Source organism: Rissa tridactyla, chromosome 10 (assembly GCF_028500815.1).
Source record: "Rissa tridactyla isolate bRisTri1 chromosome 10, bRisTri1.patW.cur.20221130, whole genome shotgun sequence".
Classification (NCBI taxonomy): domain Eukaryota; kingdom Metazoa; phylum Chordata; class Aves; order Charadriiformes; family Laridae; genus Rissa; species Rissa tridactyla.
The window spans coordinates 2,885,417-2,901,318 of record NC_071475.1 but is presented as its reverse complement, the minus strand read 5'-3'; the positions used below and the strand labels follow the sequence as shown (position 1 = coordinate 2,901,318).

At 60.3% G+C, this 15,902-nt stretch overlaps 1 protein-coding gene across 6 annotated transcripts in view; it reads right to left on the bottom strand.

Moving 5' to 3' along the window:
* Positions 1 to 2,990: 2,990 nt before the first annotated feature.
* Positions 2,991 to 15,902, bottom strand: part of CELSR3 (cadherin EGF LAG seven-pass G-type receptor 3) — a 32,832-nt gene continuing 19,920 nt past the window's right edge. The window contains exons 17-36 of one of the 6 annotated variants that reach the window (XM_054215887.1): positions 15,644 to 15,658; positions 13,927 to 14,021; positions 13,000 to 13,209; positions 12,336 to 12,519; positions 11,693 to 11,842; positions 11,300 to 11,480; positions 10,839 to 11,006; positions 10,382 to 10,508; positions 10,001 to 10,207; positions 9,719 to 9,893; positions 9,065 to 9,177; positions 8,675 to 8,754; positions 7,885 to 8,011; positions 7,113 to 7,226; positions 6,818 to 6,954; positions 6,617 to 6,723; positions 5,617 to 5,790; positions 5,273 to 5,473; positions 4,015 to 5,092; positions 2,991 to 3,367 (exon numbers count right to left, since the gene is read on the bottom strand). In XM_054215887.1, the coding sequence (XP_054071862.1) occupies positions 3,337 to 3,367; positions 4,015 to 5,092; positions 5,273 to 5,473; positions 5,617 to 5,790; positions 6,617 to 6,723; positions 6,818 to 6,954; positions 7,113 to 7,226; positions 7,885 to 8,011; positions 8,675 to 8,754; positions 9,065 to 9,177; positions 9,719 to 9,893; positions 10,001 to 10,207; positions 10,382 to 10,508; positions 10,839 to 11,006; positions 11,300 to 11,480; positions 11,693 to 11,842; positions 12,336 to 12,519; positions 13,000 to 13,209; positions 13,927 to 14,021; positions 15,644 to 15,658 (3,674 nt within the window). In that variant the 3' untranslated portion in view covers positions 2,991 to 3,336. Of the gene's footprint in view, positions 3,368 to 4,014; positions 5,093 to 5,272; positions 5,474 to 5,616; positions 5,791 to 6,616; positions 6,724 to 6,817; positions 6,955 to 7,112; positions 7,227 to 7,884; positions 8,012 to 8,674; positions 8,755 to 9,064; positions 9,178 to 9,718; positions 9,894 to 10,000; positions 10,208 to 10,381; positions 10,509 to 10,838; positions 11,007 to 11,299; positions 11,481 to 11,692; positions 11,843 to 12,335; positions 12,520 to 12,999; positions 13,210 to 13,926; positions 14,022 to 15,643; positions 15,659 to 15,902 lie in introns of those variants that run through there. The other 5 variants (XM_054215888.1, XM_054215889.1, XM_054215891.1 and 2 more) reach the window with 5 other exon arrangements.

Genomic DNA, 15,902 nt, shown 5'->3' with positions numbered 1-15,902 from the left:
ACAGCAGCCACATGCGGAGTCCTCGGCTGCCTTTCAGCAGTGGGGCTGAGCCCACACCCCTCAGCCCCCGCTGCATCCCCGGCCCCGCGCTGTCCCACCCCCGTGCCCCTCAGTCCCACTGTGGCCCGGTAGCAACATACCGGTGCTGGCACAGGCGCCCACACGCTGCCTCCCCATCGCTTATCCGCTCACCTGGCAGGGAAGCAAAGGCCATCACAGGGCTCCTTCTTGGCAGCAGCTGGTAACGTCGGGTGCCATCTACTGCCTCCTTATCGCTGCTTCCTGTGCCCCAGCCTCCAGCCCCCAACCCACGCCCCAGCTGCTCTGCCCATGGCTCCCCCTCGGCCACCCCAGCCCTTCCTGGCCAGCCTCGGGAAGAGCTGCAGGACAGGACCATCCGGCACCACCAGAACTAGCCAGGGGCCACTGTGAGCCTGACCCCCAGTGCTCAAGGGCCACCCTGGGCTGGGTCAGGCTCAGGCCAGCACCAAGGAGGAAGGCCGTGAGGGGCCGAGGGTCTACGCTCATCAGTGGCGACCCTTGCTCAGAGTGCCATGGATCAATACTGCCCTTTGCTCACCTGCTCCCTCCCCTCCAGCTGCGGAAAAGGGAGGGACTGAAAGCACCGGGGTCACGTTCGGTCTCTTCCTCCTCCTTCTCCCATTTCCCTCTCTGTCCCCACAGCCCAGCCATGCTGCCCTTGGCCTCGCCCAGGCTGCCGGCTGCTGCCACGCATGGGCTCCACAGCTAACCACAGCCACCATGGTGCCACTGGGCACCACTGCAGCCCTCACCATAGCTCTGGGGACGGATACAGCCAAGTTTAAGCAACTGGCAGCACCCAAGGTCCCCATCACCCTGAGGTCAACTTGCCCCGGGGCCACGGTGAGCTGGCTGCGAGCTCCTGCCCAAGCCCCCTCCCAGCATCACCTCCAGCCCCAGCGTTGTGCCCGCAGCTCCAGCCATGGTTCCCACGCACAGGGAGAGACGGCAGAGAGGCCAGCACCGTTTTATAGACTTTTATTTCCAAATCTGGCGCTTCCATGATACACTTTTACACAGCTGGGGGGGAAGGGGGGGGCGCGGGCATCTCCCCGCTCCCTGCCCACAGAATCGGGAGATGGAGAGAGGGGAAAAAAAACCAACCCAACCAACCAAACCCAAACCTAAATCCAAGGAGGATGCTCCCCAGAGCCCAGGCCACAGCACTACAATCAGGGACCGAGCCACAGACTGACTCCTGCGCTTCTTGACCGGCCCAGCTGTGCGGGGATAGCCACCGGCTCCGCTGCGCTCTTCATTTTTGGCACTTGTCACTTGCTCTCCGTTTGGCACCAACACAAAGCACTCTCATGCCCCGTCTGGCGGAGGAGCGGGCCCTATGGCACGGCAGGGGCAGGACGTGGGTACCCACCAGGGTGAGGACATGGGTACCCACCGGATAACCCTGCCGGGGGTAACACGGCGCTGGCCAAGGCACAGGCCAGAGCTCCGATGCTGCGCAGCCAGAGAGAAACATGTAAACGAGATTGTTCGTGAAGGCAAAGATAGGCAGCATGGAGGAGCCCAAGCTGTTCCTGGCACCCGGGGCCGGCAGGCTTTCCCTCTGCGTGCCGGTCCCAAATGGCATGTAAACATGTCAGCAGGCCCCTCCCTCCCTGGCCCTGGGAGAAGGGCAGCAGCAAGCCTGCCATGGCACCCCCGTTACCCAGCCCTGCTGTCCCCTCTGTGTCCTCCCCGCTGACTCGGGGAGGTAGCCGAGAAGCCTTGGCCTTCCCAGGGTCCCAGAGGCCAGCGGCACAAGTCCTCTCCTGTAAACATGTCAGGCTGGGCTGCAGTAAGAAGCTACAGCAGCGTGGCAGTAAGGCAGTACGGAGCGCGCTGTCACGCAGCCCCGAGAGCACCACGGGGGCAGCCGAGCAGAGGCACCGCGCTCGGCCGGTGAAAGGGAGCTTGCCGGCCCCCCGAGCCGGCTGCCCCTGCCCCGAGGCCGGGGTAGGCACAGAGGAGTGTCACCTCATGGTACAGCCAGTGGGAGCAGAGAAACCATCAGGGCGGCCTGAATTTCCAGAGAGGGCAAAGTGCTGTTTATCTCTGTCTCCCAAAATCCAGGCCACTCTGAGCTGGGGTCCTCTGCCAGCCAGAGAGCGCAGGGACGCGTGCGTATGTACGCAGAGCCCCCAGGGAACTAGATACAACTTTAGTGGGCAATGCTGGACCCCAAGACGGGAGCCACGTCATGTTCCTGCAGATGCTAATCCTCCACGGGGCGAGCGCCAGCTCTGGGAACAGCCCAGCCTGCTGCGGAGCAGGGTTAGGGTCATCCAGCTCCTTGCCTGGACCCACAAACCAACAGAGGTTGGCTCTGTAACACGCAGGTTAAAGAGCACAACATGCAGTGGGTAAAAACACAGTGCTCATTTGCTGAGCGGAGGAAAGCAGCGCTTACAGGAGTGAGACTGAACAGCAAAGCTCGTTTCCTCCCCCAGCGGGTCCCTAGTGCCCAATTTGCTGCCCCACTCGCTCGTGCTCTCGCTGGCACACAGCCCTGGCTCACAGACGGAGGGCAGCCCCGAGGGGGTCCCACGGGAGGGCAGAGGGGGGCCTGGCTGCGGGGCCGGCAAGGCTGCAGGGGCCTGAGGGACACCAGGTAGAAGGACGGCGCCGAGACACGTGTGGAGCTGCACGGTGGGAGGGCGAGAGGGGCAGCAGGGCCAGCTGCCCTGCAACGGGGATGGGACAGAGCAGTGCTGGCAAAGCCATAAGGTCTGCCTGGCACTGTCCCTCCGGCCCACCTCAGGGCCCCTGGTACCCCTAAGGAAGCCAGCAAAGGGCTGTTGGTGATACAAATGCTCCAGGGTCCCGGGAACAGACCATCCGTAAAAATAACCATAGAAATTTCTCTTCTCTCTGATTACAAAGATACAAAAAGGTAGAAAACCCTCCCCCACCCCCACGTCCCGGGCTCCGTTTCCATCCCCCTGCCCCTGCCCACCCTCCACGCACACCCTGCGTACAAACGGGCCGCAGAGGAAGAGCTTGGTCCTGGGGGGTTGGAGAAGCCACCCGCACCCGAGCAAGCTCCTGCCATACCTGTCACACCGGGCAAGCGCTGGGGAGCACGGCAGCAGCCGAGCCTGGAGGCTCCTGGCGGTGGATGGTGCAGGCTGCCGGCTCCTCAGCCCGGAGGGCAGGGGAAGGCAGGGTCGGTTTTGGGCCTCTGACCACCAGCAGTTCTGGCCCCTGCCCCCTGGGGACACCAAACCTCAGCTGGCAGTGCCTGGCTAGGCGAAGGGCCCTGCTTCTTCTGTCTCTCTCGCAGACAGCTTCGGCCCCTCAGGAATGGCCCTCGTTTCTTGTTATTCTTCTTGGAGGAAAGAAAAACAGCGTTAAGCCATGGCATCTCCCCTGAGCTCCAGCTGCCTCCCCCCAAGCTATGCCAGAGCAGAAACCAACTCCTGTGTCAGGGCAAGAACGACTGTCTCCAAGTCCCTGAGTTCAGGTAAAGGAGGGATGGGACGAGATGGGAAGGGATGGCAGCAGTACCAGCAGGGAGCAGAGCTGGAGGGGAGGAAATGACAGACTGGGACAGGGTCCCTGGGGAGAAATGTGTCTGGGGCAGACAGGGCCCCCCCTCCTCTCCATCCAGTCTGGCCCTCGTACGCATCTGTTCATTGGGACTTACAGCCGGCCCCGAGCAAGGGACCAGCCAGGAGGTCAGCCTGGCTGCACAAAGCATCTTCCCTGAGCCCCCACAGGCCACAAGTGAGGGCCATCACTTCGGGCAAAGCGAGCAGACCCAGATACACTCATGCTTCTACTCGCGCTGCACTGCAAGCACCCAGAGCTGTCGCACCCGAGGGTTCTCCCTGCCCGGTGACTATTCAAGACACCTGCCACGCACCCTGGGGCTCACCGTTACACAGCCCTCTCCCCCCAGACCAAACGCCCTTCGGGAGGAAGCCGGGCAGGCAGACGATGCCCAAGGCCTGGCTGAGGAAGGGACACACTCACTCTGAGTCTGGTGACAGCTCCGAAATGCTGTGGGAGGTGGTGGAGCGAGGCGTCGAGGGGCACATTGCAGAGGGCGTCGAGGTCTGCATGGCAGAGGGGGTGGCGGTGGTCTGGGGGCCTGAAGGTGTGCTGGAAGATTGCACCGAAGACAGGACGGAGGAGTTAAAAGAAGCAAGGATGGAAGAAAGGATATCTAACTGTTCCGTGGAAGGATGTCGGCTGGGAACGGCCTCCAGGTTCTCTCTAGAAGGCTGTCTCCTTGACAGCGGCTCTAGGCTTTCCCTAGACAGCTGCCTCCTAGAGAGACTCCCCAGGTTGTCCTGCGAGGGATGCCTGCTAGGCACTGTCTCCAGAGGCTCTCTGGAATTAGATCTTCTGGAGAGAAAGTCCAGCTGCTCCCTTGATGTTTGTCTGGCCGATGCTAGCTGGTCCCTTGAAGGCTGTCTTCTAGAAAGCAAATCCAATTGTTCTCGAGAAGTATCTCGACTTGGCAACGTGTCTATTCGGTCTCTAGACACTTGCCTACTTGGCAATGTGTTTAGCCACTCTCTAGACACCTCTCTTACTGGCCCACAGTCTAGCTGCTCTCTTGACCCAAATCTGCAGGGTAAAGTGTCAAGGTGGTCTCTGGAGCCCTGCCTCCGGGGCAGTGTATTCCCATGATTTCTTTGACTGGGCCTAGCAGCCAGTAGATCCAAGTTTTCCCTAGACCCGTGTCTGCTTGGGATACTTTCCAGGTGTTCAGTAGACCCATGCCTGCTGGGGATAGTGTCCAGCTCCTCCCTGGACCCGTGACGGCTGGGGACAGCTTCCAAGCACTCTCGTGAGTTGTGTCTGCTCAGCTGCTCGCGGGACATCTGTCTCCTCATCAGCATGTCAAGCTGCTCCCGTGATGAGTACCGGCTTGCTGGCTGTGACAGACTGCCCGCCCCAGAGTAGATCCTGCCGTAGGAGGCGGCAGGGACAGCCCTGTGACCCAGCGTGGAGGTCTTGTACCATGTCAGCTCATTGGTCATCCTGCCGACGGATGGCAAGCCTTGGAGAGTCGGAGGGTACTGGAGGCGGTTCTTCAAAATCCCTGCACCAGACAGAAAGAGAAGTCAAATCTCTGCATAACAGTCAAAAGAGCATGAAAGCTGGGGGTGACAAGCCATACCTCCCCAAGGACACGACAAGATGGATCTGATGCTGAGCCTTCAGGGCCACAACAACCTGAGACAGGCCAGGCCACCCTTGCCTGCTTGCTCCAGGCCATTACCTTTTCTTTGCCGTTGGGTCTGGGTGAGGGAATTCTCATCCCCGCTGGTCAAGGCCAGGTCTGGCTGATTATTATTGGCCGCATCCTTGTTGATGTCAAATCCCAGCTTCCGCTCGGAGCCCCACTTCTGCAGGGAGCAGGGGTGAACCTCACACTCGCCCAGAGCCGGCCAGTATGACATGAGGTCGTTGCCATCCACATCTGGTGAAGGACACAGCAAAACAGGCCCCAGGGAAGAGGGAGAGAATATTTCTGTGAGCAGCAATTGAAGCCATCACAAGACACGGCCTGGCCCCCAGGGACCTGAGCTCACCCTTTCCCCTGCCAGAGCCCCCGGGACTTGCCTTTGGGAGTGGTGTTGGTGGGGTTAGTGAGGAGGCGTTCGCTGTGTGCCGCCCGCTTGAACTGGCGCTGGAAGCGGCCCCGCAGGCGCACGTTCTCCTCGCTCTCCGAGGACGGGATGGAGAGGCTGCGCTCTTCATCCAGAGACAGGTCACTGTCCGAGTCCGAGTCCTGGTCTGTAGGGACACAGCATATGTTGGGGAGACATTTGGAATGAGGGTGGGCGAGGCTTTTCCTTCCCGGTTTGGTCTGACAGACTCGTGCCTGCGAGCATCTGTCAGTTAAACGACCGAATCACTAAGTAATGGAGGCAGGGAGGGACCCAAAGGTCTCTGCTCTGACCTCTGCCCAGGCAGGGCCAGACAGGCTCCGACTGCCTCCAGGAAGGCAGAACCACCCCAGGGTTGACCACCTTTACGAGGCCAACAGCCTGCCTGACCCCTCACTGCCCTTCCTGCGGCAGCAGCCTGCGCCTGCTCCCCCTGCCCTTTCACCAGCGGCCCAGGAGAGGAGCCTGGCTCCATCTCGCTGCACCTCCCCCTAAGGCAGTTACAATTAGCTGTGAGATCCCCTTTGCCTCCTCTTCCTCTGGGCTGAGCAAACCCACCTCCCTCAGCCTCTGCTCACCTGTCCCACGCCCCGGCTCCAGCCACGAGAGCGGCCCCCACTCGTCTCGCTCCAGTACGCCTGTGCTGTACTGGGGAGCCCAGGGTCCCCACAGACCCCACGACAGCCTATGCCCCCACCCCGTGCCTCCTCCATTTCTAGCTCCTTGGAGGCTGGTAATGCCCTTCGCTGTCTGGCCAGGAGGAGGCCGTGCTATGTGACACAGCTGCTGCCTCTCCTACATGTCCACAGCGTGTTTGGGAGTCACACCCGAACACAGGGTGAAGGATGTAACTGTACAGCCAGAGCCTGCAACGGGAAGGATTTCCTTCAGCCGGGAGTTAATTTAGGATGCGCTGGGTCAGCCCCAAACCTGGGCACCGGGCTGAGCCTTACCTCCCCCGGCATCACGGTGGAACATGGCCACGTCGATGTCTGTGGGGCCGGCGTGAGCCAGCAGGCTGTGATCCAGGGCCGAGCCCTGACGTGCCGTCACGTTGTCTCTGAAAGACAGGAGGCCTGAACCGTAACAGCGGCAGGAGCCCTTGGCTCTGCCCGCGTGCTCCTGGCACCCCCGAGCCCTTCGCCGCTCCCTACCTGAGGTAAGCCCGCTGGCTGGAGTGGGTGCGGGCAGAGCGCACGCTGCTCACCGACGAGATGGTGGAGGCGCCCAGGGTGATGCGGATGAGCCCGCTCTCCTCAAACAGCGCTGTGTTGTTGTAGGCGCTGGGGCCCTGTCGAGGCCGGGAGAGAGGCACATGCCCTGGTTTAGGAGGCGCCGCGGCAGCCCAGGGCATGGCCTTCCCACCCGCAGCGGGGACACCCCTGTCAGCTCCTGCCCCAGGCAGGCAGCCTGTCCCCAGACACCTGGGCTGCTCCTGCTCTCACCCACCTGCGTGCTCCTCGTGGCCTCCTCGTTCTGCCCCTTCTTGCCGAGGCAGGCCAGCTTCCAGGCCTCCCGCACCTCCTCATTCAGCACGCAGAACAGGACCAGCACAGCCAGGCCCTGCGGGGAGAGATGCTGTGAGAGACAGCCCCTTGCTGCTGGATGACCTGCTTGCCCCGCAGCACCGGATCCTGGCCGCTCCCTGGCTCCTCCAGAGCGTGTTGGCCCTGGTGGCCACCAGGACAGGGACACACCAAAGAGCCCCTTGACGCTGATCAGTGCTAACCCCCATGGTGGCCACGGGTGAAGGAGGAAAGGGTGGGGGTGTTCCCTTTGCTGGTAGCGGCCAACGAGCGGCTGGCAGGGTCCCCTACAGCAACACCAGCCACGGTGGTGGCAGGAGGTCCGCAGGGTGCTGCCGTGGGTCACATTTGGGGTGTTTGACACCTCTGTTGCAGGCCACTCTTTTGCTCTGCTCTCTGAGAACAGGGAGACCCCTTCCCTCCCGAGATGGTCCTCGATGCCCCTTGGATGTCACCTCTGAACCAAGCACCTTGGAGCCACCTCCTGCTCCATGCCACTGCTCACCACGGGCACAGCAGCAAGGACTGGCAGGAGGCACTCGCTGTTGCAGCGGTGACAAGGGAGGGGACAAGGAGCGCAGTGGGATGCTGGGGGCTCAGCGTGGTGTGCCACTCTCCAGAGACGGCCGTGGGGACCACAGGGACGCTCTCCTGGGCTGACCTGTGCCCTCCCCTGGCAGAGGCAGGGCAGTTACCTGGAGGCTGCAGAGGACAGTGTAGAGGTAGTGGAAAGCCAGGACACTGTTGTTGACAGCCAAGAGGCCAAAGAGCCAGGTAGTGCTAATAACTAGAAGCAGAACAAAGGAGCTCCGTAACGTCATGCTGGAGAGAGAGAGAGACAGACAGACAGACAGGCACACAGACACACACCGAGAGGTTAGTGCGTGTTGTTAATCTACAGTCTAGTGCTCGCAGACAGAGATCCAGAAGGGAAAGCACAATCCTGCCCAGCCCTCCCTGCTGTGCCCAGCGCTGCGGGCTCATCTCCGCACAGCGGTTCGGCTCCCCCCAGCTCCCGCACCTTCCCTTCTGGATCACACATGGCAAACACAGGGGCCCAAACGACACGGGTCATTTGGAGCCACAGAGAGCTGAGCCAAGCTCCAGGGCTGGCCCAGGAGGGAGCGGGGAAAGGTCTCAGAACGAACATGTAGGAGAAGCAGCAGCAGGTGCTGAGAGTTGGTAAGGGCTGAGCGTTGAATCCACGCAGACATAAGGGGTGGCTGTGAGGGCAGGCGGTGAAGGTGGACAGGCTGGCGGGACAGTGTGGAGAATGGGGGCGTAGGAATAAGAGGAAAGGACAAAGTTTAGGAAGGGTTAATGTGGCCAGCAGGTGTGGGAGAGGAGAGCGGCTGCAAGGCTGACACTGATGCACAGAGGGACACTCTGCGATGGTGGAAGAGGGAGGATGATCACTGCTAATGATCAATGCTAAAACCCACGAGCCACAGGAACTCTGCCGGGAGTTTGGCCACTAATACTCACAGAACCGATTTCTTCTTGGTCTCCTTTTGGCCTGGGGAACAGGACATCTTGGCCACAAGCAGGAACATGACCCCATTCATCTGAAAGCGTTGGCACTGATTAGAAGCTGTGCCAAGGGCCGGCTGTGACCTGACATCCCCAGCGCAGAGCACAGGCAGACTCCAGGTCCACCAGGCCCATGCAAACGTCCCTTCCTTTCCCCTTCACGCCCGAGCTATGGCCTCCCCCAAGTTTGGCTGGAGCGAGGAGGGACAGAGAGAGGGCCTCTGACTGAGGAAGGAGAATACAGAAAAGGGGGCAGGCAGTGGGCAACCAAGGAAGGGGGCAGTGCCCATGGTGCGGAGAAGGGAGGCAGGAGAGGGCTGTGGGTGAAACAGGACAGGGTTTTACCACAATGACGACAGTAATGGGGCCTGCAAAGCTCCAGACCAGCTTATCATGAATGGAAATCCAGCAGAAGTCAGGGTTCCCATAGCCCTCAGGATCCAGGCCAACGGCCAGCCCTGCGGGAGGAAGGGAGAGGTCAGGTCCAGACCCAACCGCTTTGGACTTGCCCAAGCCAAGTTGATCCCATCGCAGCACTGAAGGCCGTGAAGGGACTCTCTCGCTGCTCCTCGTGTGCACAGGCTTACAGCCACAGGGGAAAGAGCCAGGACTGCAAGACCCAGCATCAAGATCGTTATTTCCTTTCCCGCAGGGGTCCCTGACACAGCGCAGCCCAGCAGGCATTCACTGCCAGCAACAGATCACTCAAGCACGCAGGCTTGGGAAACGAGGAGACCTTAACCACAAGCCCTGGGACAGCAGGAGCCCCATGCCCATCAAACAAGCCATGGGGAGATGCGCTGAGGAATTACTTCTCCCCAGGAGGCAAGACGACAGCTCTTGATACATGGTCCTCAGCTGATCACCACAGCACCGCTGGCTGTGGCAAGCCCACCCTCAGCTCTCCTCACTGGGTAAGCGAGACGGGCAACACCAGGGGATCAGGAGGCTGCTGAGAACCGGTGCTTTTGGCATGGCTGTAGGACAAGTAGCTCTTACCGGTGATGATGGCAGGCACTCCCCAGCCGATGGCATAGTAGAAACGCATGGCCCCAAAGTTGACATTGCGGGCTTCGGTCTGCATTCGGTAGATGTGGAGGCCCTGGACAAACAGCCAGGCGAAGGTGGAGAGGAAGAAGCAGTGGAGGAGGATGGCAATCACAGTGCAAAGAAACTGGGGAGACAAAAGCCACTCAGAGATGGTCCCGCTGTGCCAAGGCTAACTGCATCATCCACGCCTCACCCCCACCCCCAAGGGTGTGCTTGTTCAAGCCCACAGACCTGGTTCTCAGTGTGGTTGATGCCAAGGAGAAAGAGCAGCTCAGAGAAGAAGAGGGTGACCGATATGTTGGAGTGGATGCTACATGTGTTGGACTTGAGGCCTTTGAGGCAGGTCAGGAAGGAGAAGGTCAGCAGCAGAGCCACCAAGGAGAGAGACACCAAGGAATAGGTGACAATTGCCAGTGTCTCTAGGTCACCTTCCAGTTGCTGCAGAAGCAGAGAACCAAAGGCAAAAAGCTGCGTTAGGGGAAGAGGCAGGACGCCTGCTGAGCCCTCAGACTCTACTTGTGTCCCACAGTGATTTTTCTACCTGTGCCTGCTTATTCTGGGACCCAGTGGCTAACAGCCCCCACCACCCACAGCCCCGAAGGCCGCGGTTACCTCTCGGTGCGAGCTGTCCATCAGAACCCCAAAGGTGCCAAACTGGGAGCACTGGCAGTGGACATGTGTGGTGTTTCGGTACACGAGCTCGCAGTCCCTGGCTGTCCAGAAGCCAGAGGGGTTGGTCCTGCAGCCACCAAAAAGCAGAGCGCACTTAGGAGAGAAGACAGATGAGTGTGGTGTGTGGGGAAGGAACTGCAGAGAAGAGGCGTGATGGGCATGGCTTTTCGACCAGCAGATACAACTGCACTCCTACAGCTGAAGTACTGGAGCCAGAGCCCTGCAGGGACCCTGCTGTGCCCTCCCAGCAGGAACAAATGCCCTGGGAGAGGGCAGAAACCCCCATGTCCCGGTGCTACCCAGGCACACAGCCTGTCATGGCCAGGGAGACGTGGGCAACGAGGAGGTGCCTGGGGAAAGCAGCTCAAAGCAAGTGGCCCAGCTGTGCTTGACTCACGGGCTGGAGTGGTTCCACTGGACGCAGAGAGGTTTGCTCCTGTTGGCTGTCTCCAGCAGGCGAAATTCCAGCACGAGAGGGGTGTCCAGGGGCCCCCGCAGGAAGGTGTGATTGCTGAACACAGACACGCTCACAATGGGGGAGTTCATCACAGGATTCTTGGGGAGCCTGTAAGGAGCAACAGGGCTTCACCACCACCATGCCTGGCAGCTGCAGCCCTCTGGGGACTTCCCAGACATCCTGCACTAATGTCCCAGAGGGAACAGCTCTACCCAGCCCGCGCCATGCAGTCAAGAAACATGGGGCAGAGCAACGCCAAGGTGGGGAACAAGCAGAGCACCGCAAGGAACCAAACCCAAGCCATTGCAGACAGACTCAGCAACTGCTGGAGGGGGCAGTGCAGTATCCAGCCAGCCTCTCTCCACGGGCGCTTGTGGCCAGCAAAGGGGAGGAGGACGTACCTGACGCTGCGGCGATCCACTTGGTAGCGTGCAGGCAGCAGCCCCCCCAGGGTGCGGTACATGATGAGGATGATCACAGTGAGAGCGGGCTCGGGCTCTGGCAGCGCCTGCCTCGGGGAGGCGTTCTCCACAGTGTAGTTCCCTTCACCCTCAGCCAGTGTGGGCACCGCTGTAGAGGCAGCTGAGGCACACAAGGGGATGGTGAGAACACTCACATGCTGTTCTGAAAGCAGCTTGCGAGCCCACCAGGAGTCTTTGGGATGTGGTGAAGTCAGAAGCTCCGAGCGCTGAAGGGCAACTTGTGGACCTCTGACAGAGCTAGGTCTCAGCAGGGGCACATCTCCCCTTCCGCGCCCACCCACGCTGTTCCCCGAATGATGCTCACATGCTCACCTTCAGCTTTCGGGGGGCTCAGCACCGACAGCGGCAGCACCACATGGGTGTGGGGGTCCCAGGCGGGTTGGCCCCGGAAGAGGCTGCTGTGGTAGCGAGGGTAGCGCCGGCGGATATGGGAGTGGTTCTCCATGCGATCGATGGTCAGCACTGCGGAGGAGCGAGGGAGTGAAAGTCAGCTCTAGGGCAGCCACCTGGAGAGCAGCCATGCTCCAGGGCACCCCAGGTTTGAAGTCACTGGCAATGGGACTGTATGAGCCACAGGCTGGGTTGGGGATATGTCCCGTGTTTGGGCATGACATGAGATCCCAGCACCCACAGTGCTCCTTCCCAGCCCAAACCCTTGCTCTGCCATAGGGCAGGGTACTTCTGCCACTGAGGCCAGCAGCTTTTTCACTAGACTGGGAGGTAACGAAGCAGGCAGCACACTCCTGCTCTGTTGCTCTCAGTGGTGTGTAACCTACACCAGGCAGGGATGGGACCAGGATGTCTCTCACAAACATCTCCCCACGTTTGAGAGCGCCAAAAAGGACGTTATCAGCACCCTCACTGAGGTGAAGCGAGATGAGGACGACAGGGTATGATGGAGGAGTGGCTCTGCACCACCACGGCCAGGCCCCTCCACCAGCCAGGTCCTACTCACTGATGTTGGGGGTGACGACACCAACAGGGTTGAGGTAGGTGAGTTTCATGTTGCTGGCCAGCGTGCCTGAGTAGTCCCGCAGCTGCTCCATGAGGCTGGCGCTGCCATGCTCACTGTGTGGCAGCATGGCCCAGTGCTCCCGGTTCTCAGGCGCCAGCACGGAGCTGCCTGCACGCAGCAGGTTCTGCATGGGAGACACACAGGGGCAGGGAGTGAGGGAAGCACGGCCTTTGAGCCCCATCCTGACCACCCCCAGGCTGCAGCACTGTGCTCTCTGCCCAGCTGGCTGCACGAGGGCTCAGGGAAGAGGTACTTTCCGCTATGATGGGCCCTCACCCTCAACACTCATCAGTGTCCTACAGTGACATCTTTCCTGCATCCCTGCCATGAGGGACTTGCAGGCAGCAGTAAGACCTCTCTTTGCCTTCCCAGGCTGAGTAAACCCAGCTCTCTGCCTCTCCTCATCCACCCTGTGCTCCAGCCCAACCACGCAGGTGACCTCCATGGGTCTTGCTCCTGTGGGCCAATGTCTGTGCCGCACTGGGGAGCCCAGTGCTCCTGACGTGCTCTCACAACATCCTCAAGCCCCTCAAAGACCCAGGCTCAGGGTGGCTACAAAGAGAAGAAGCATTAGAAGCCACTCTGATTTGGGGGAAGGACTCACCTCATTGAAGTGCGCGTCCTGTGTGGCTGTCAAGCCAAAGCCCTGCTGCCGGCTCTCAAAGGCCATGAGACGGGACAGCAGGCGGAAAGTGATGTGCACATCATTGCCAAAGTAGTGGTCCATGTGGTCCGTCACAGCCCGGAGCCGGTGGGCCAGCTTCTTGGCTTCAATTGTGTTGAGCTCAGTCTCGTTCCTCTCCAAACCCTCCAGCTGCCAGTGGGGAGAAAGGAGGGGATTAAACAAGCAGGTTCCTCACTGGGAAACTGGGATGCTGCAGGCCCTGCTTGGCCCAGAGATTGTTTTTGAAACCACAGCACAAGCCACAGACACTCACAGTGGTGGTCGCTAGAACAGGGAGCATCTCTGGCAGACAACCAGCCTCCAGCAACACACCAGGGGTTGCACGGGCCCAGCTAACCCAGTGCTGTACACGACAGAGGCCAAGGAGAGGAAAGGACAGGGCAGGCATCTAGCGATACTTCCCTGGAAACTCTCCTGGCTTCAGTTACAATTCAGCCCGGGTAAGATGCAAGTCTGTAATAAACTTGCATGAATATTTCAAACGGATTTGTCACTGGCAGAGTCTGGGAGCTACAGATGTCCCACGGAGCAGACATCCTGCCAGCTTCAAACCATTCAGGCCTGCCCAGGATTATTTGTTTTCCCCTCAAATACTGGGGCAAGACACAGGTCATTTCTGATGGGGACACTTCGATTAGATGAAGCCAAGTGAACTTCAGCTCAGATGAGTGCTCTCACAGATGAGTTTGGGGGCAGGAGATGAGAAGATAAAGGTGCTGAGCACTGTGGCAAGGCCCTCTCCTACTCTAGGTGCCCATGGGGAGCTGAGCTCTTTGAAACCTGGCTGTGAGCCCTGGCTCATTTGGCTCCTGCTGTGTCAGGGCTGCAGAGACAAGAGAGGATTACCAGCGTGGAGAGCTCCTTGAAGGCAGGTGAAGTGCAGTTGAAGAGATCTGGCTCCAGCCAGCCCTTCTCCTCATCACAGTGTCTGACGGCTGCACCTAAAACCAAGAAGAAGGGCATGTCTGAAATTCAGCACGGGATACACGGCTCCTCTGCTGCACCCCCCAGCAGGGACCCTCTGCACCAACAGCACCGGCAAGCGAGGGCAGGGCCTGTAACACCCCAGGGCTGTCCTGCTGCTTTGCACCAGTGCAACCCATTCCACCCTTGGTCTGCATCATCTCAGCAAGCTGCTGCCGTCCCCTCCCTCCAGGAGCTGGGTTCTATGTGTGCTTCTGGGCTGCATCACACCAGGCGCCATCACACAGAATTGCAAAGAGGAATAAGTGACTCGGCAGGGCTCAGTTTGGAGAAGCCCTTGGTTCCTGGTGGCGACGCGTCCGTGTCCTCAAGACACATTTGGCCCCAAAATACTGAAGCCCATAGCTCTAAGCATCCCCCAGCTGACGGCCTGCAATGCCTGCTGAGATCCTGCCTCTCTTTACAGGGCAAAGTCACCCCAGGAGGGCAACACCCCTGCTGCGGGGCTGGCAAACCTGCCTCAGAGACAAGCCCCTGCAGGCGAGTGGGATGGAGGAGGACCCCACCGTGTGGGTTCAGTACCCAGCACAAGACCCCATTCCCTGGCTGTGGCCCAAGCACTACTGCACAGCAACGGAGACACCAGCAATGAATAGGATCAGCTGTTCACCACCACCAAAAGCGCTGCTAAAACTGGCACGGAGAGCAGTGTCCTGGGCTGAGAGTGTCACCACACGCACCTTGAGCAAAAGGAACCCAGGCGACCCCAGTGTAGCTGGCAGGACTGTGGAACCCCTCCTGGGGAAGGCAACAGGGCACAGGAGCCCACCCAGGTGCCCATGGCTGGGAGAGGGCAGCAGTGTGGCCAGGGCGAGGAGCGGGAGCCTGAAGCGGACTCCCGTTGCTTCTCAGAAAAGCCCCAGTGAGTAACATGCCCCCTCCCACCATCTCCAGCTCCCAGCTGTCCTCCCCAACCACCTTTCCCCCAGCTGCAGAAGCACAGAGACTAGTGCCACTGCAGCTGGGAGCAGGGAAAACAAAGAAACCTCCACGCTGCTGGCCTTGCCCCGGCAGAGAAGAGATCAGCTCAGCTGCAGATCTGGGCAGGATCCAGCCCCTGGCGTCCCTCTGCCTCCCCCTGCCAGCCGGGCAGAGGGAACAGAACCTTGTGCTGAGCATGTCCATCAGTTCCTGCTCCCGTCCTAAGGCCCCCAGCTCAAACAGCTCCCCCTTCCTCCACCCCACGGCCATTCCTCCCTGGCCTCACTACGCATTGCTCATCATCAGCTCCTTTCCCTCCCAGTCTAAGCAAGCAGGTACCAGCCCGGGAGAGCCAGCATCCATCCCAGGCGAGGAGCAGAGCGCGGACCTGCCCAGAGCCAAAGCTGCAGGCTCAGGACAGCGGGTGGCAGGGGCTGCATGCGGCTGCAGCTGGGTTTGTGCTGGTTAGTGTGCTGGGAGCAGGGAAGAGGTGTGTAGGAGTGGTGAGGCCAGGCAAAGCGTTGGGAAGACACTCGGCAGCTCCAGAAGCGGCAGGAAAAGCGCAGGGGTGTGCAGGGTGCCAGGCAGGGAACAGGGAAGGAAAGCCGCGTGGCACAGCCCTTACAGCACAGGGGGGAGAAGACGGGAGCAACCTTACCTGCACCCCTCAAGCCTGAACACGGAGGGCGAGAGAACCAGGGAGAGAAGCGACAACAGTTAGGAGCCGAAACTGCCTCCTCCCGGGGCGAACGGCTGGAGAAGGACAGGGTTTGTATTGTCCTCCGGGGCTCACGCTGCCCTACAGTCCCGGACATCCTGCTCGCACCTTTGCCGTCACCGAGGACGGCCTCCTCCAACTCAGGATGTGACTGCTAACCGAGACATGCACCTAACGGCACGCTGTGCCCTGCTGTCCC